General features: G+C 37.4%; 1 protein-coding gene across 1 annotated transcript in view; it reads right to left on the bottom strand.

Moving 5' to 3' along the window:
- The window catches only part of dync2h1 (dynein cytoplasmic 2 heavy chain 1), a 121,918-nt gene that overhangs the window by 59,902 nt on the left and 59,732 nt on the right, over nucleotides 1-2,284 (bottom strand). Inside the window, exons 71-72 of the mRNA XM_005720933.1 lie at nucleotides 394-557; nucleotides 82-201 (exon numbers count right to left, since the gene is read on the bottom strand). Coding sequence (XP_005720990.1) covers nucleotides 82-201; nucleotides 394-557 — 284 coding nt within the window. The remainder of the gene's footprint in view (nucleotides 1-81; nucleotides 202-393; nucleotides 558-2,284) is intronic.

Below are 2,284 nucleotides of genomic sequence, written 5' to 3'. Positions count from 1 at the left end.
ATTACGGTGTATCCATATAAATGGCCCACCCTGTAGAATCCATGTCTATATTTCCCTCACAGTATATGTTAGCATGAGTACCTCCAATAATGATTCTTCCAGCTGAGCCAGCTGTATCTTCTTGTCTTCCTCTTGTTGTAGTAGCCTTGTTTTCTCAGTCTCCAGCTCTGGCTTTTCTTGCTGGATGGTCAAGGCTAGCAACTAACATACAGACACACAAATAAAGAGCCAGTGGGCACACTGTGTGGCCACATCAAGTATATATCCCATGTATTTGTGTTATTAACTTTAAAGTTATTATTGGACATGATTATGCTCAATAGGTACATTTTAAATTACTGGCATTGTACATTTTATATGCATTTGTATTTGTGTGCTGGTTGAATGGGTTACCTGTCCCCGCAAGCCTGCCCTAGTTGTTGTGAAGTTGACCTCAGTAACCACTGAGACGGCATCAGGAGGGATGAAGGGACTGGGATTCCGTGTTGCCAGGAAGAGACGGAAGTCCTCATTGTAATCAATAACCTTGTCTCCTATCTGGACCACATATCTAGGACCTGCACATGTGCAAATGTGTCTCTTAACAAGGTACCTTGTTTCACATCAACCTTTAACTTTATCCTACCTTCCGTCCTTTTACTTTTCTCCCTCTACTTTCTTCCCCTTCTGTCGTCTAGATGTCCGCAGTGCAGAACTGTCAATTTTTTTGTCTCAGCACTTTTTTCTTTCTTGTTCAACACTACTTTTAAGTGGATAACTTGCCCTTTCGCATACTGTCTCTGCCCCCGCTCTTTCCAATTCTGCTTCAAATAGCGAACCGCCTCTCCCTGGATGATTCAGAGCCTTATGAATCACACATCATTTTTACAGGTATGTTTTCAACCTCTGTTTTTTATATATGTGATTGGAATGCAATTAACTAAAAGGAGAAACTAAAGTATTACTGGCTATAGAAGACGCTTCAAAAACCAGTCGTCTATGAATACATGCTGTATTTGGGGGCTTTTTTTGTCCAATTTTGTAAGACAATTTCAAAGAGTATTCATCCATAAAATGGAATGACCAAAGGACTGCACTGCATGTTTTTTTCTATGGACAATTTTAATATCCAACAGCTGCAAAGTATTTGAGAAAATTAAGTGGATAAAATAACTACCATTTTGAGATTTTGAGACTATTAATTGGTGATATTTTTACTACATAGAATTCATTAGGCTTAAACTGAAGAAAATGGGTGGATGGATGGATTTTATTATCATATTATGTACATACAGGCTAGTCCTTGTGTAAAATAAGAGATATTTATGTCTAGTGCATGCATGTTTCTCATGTGTGAGATTTGCATAAACCTATGGACACTAAATGAGACAACACCAGGGTTCTACAGCATCTTATTCTCATGCATACAGAAAAAACCCTCAAAACTGAAAAGTCTAATGTGCTCTTTCTCTTTGCTGTTTCTCTTGCCTTTCCAAAAAGGCAAGGAAGAAAGACTAGGTAATTCAAGGAAAATCAATAAGTGAGCTCCTACTGAGAAACTACCACACTTTACCTGAAAGGTCCATTTCTGTGATTGTACAAATAATGAGAAGTGACACACGGAAAGCAATTACTTCTTATGTACCACAGTGTGATAATGCAGCAAACCTGTTTTCTTTTTTCACTTATTGTTATTTATCCACCGTCTCCTTCGTTCACACTTTTCTTTTTCATTTGTAATGCTCGCCCACAGTATGCTCATTAATTCTTTCAAATATAACTAACACTCAAAATAATGGACATGGTACAAAGTTTCACAGGCGTTTGTTGAAAAAAAAAAAAGTAAGTCAGGAGCAAGTTATTAATAAGTTATTAATATCACTGACATCAAGACTCACTATCAAAATGTAAGGCTTGAGACACTAATTTGAATCTTTTGGCTTTCAATCATTATCTACAGTTTGGTAAAAAATAAAGTACACACTCTTTAAATTCTAAGGTTTTATGTATCGGGACATAGTAAAAACAATCTGATCCTTAGCAGGTTTTACAGCTGGCAACATACAAATTTAAACAAACTACAACTGCTTCCACAGGAATTGAGAGCGTGAGTACCGACCACTTTAATCAAATTCACTTGATTAGCTGATCATCAGCAAGTGTGAGCATCTCTATAAAAGCTGAAGCTCTGGCACTTTGCAGGTCTGGTGGATTCAGGTGTGTTACAGTTTTTGCCCGTTGCTTGAACACTATAAAGCCATGCTTAGACTAAAGTAACACAACTTGAAGCTTTTGTTACCATACC

Source organism: Pundamilia nyererei, unplaced genomic scaffold, assembly GCF_000239375.1.
Source record: "Pundamilia nyererei isolate P.nyererei 1_Seehausen unplaced genomic scaffold, PunNye1.0 scaffold00003, whole genome shotgun sequence".
Taxonomy (NCBI): domain Eukaryota; kingdom Metazoa; phylum Chordata; class Actinopteri; order Cichliformes; family Cichlidae; genus Pundamilia; species Pundamilia nyererei.
The sequence above is the reverse complement of the archived record's forward strand: the minus strand, read 5'-3'. Positions and strand labels throughout refer to the sequence as shown.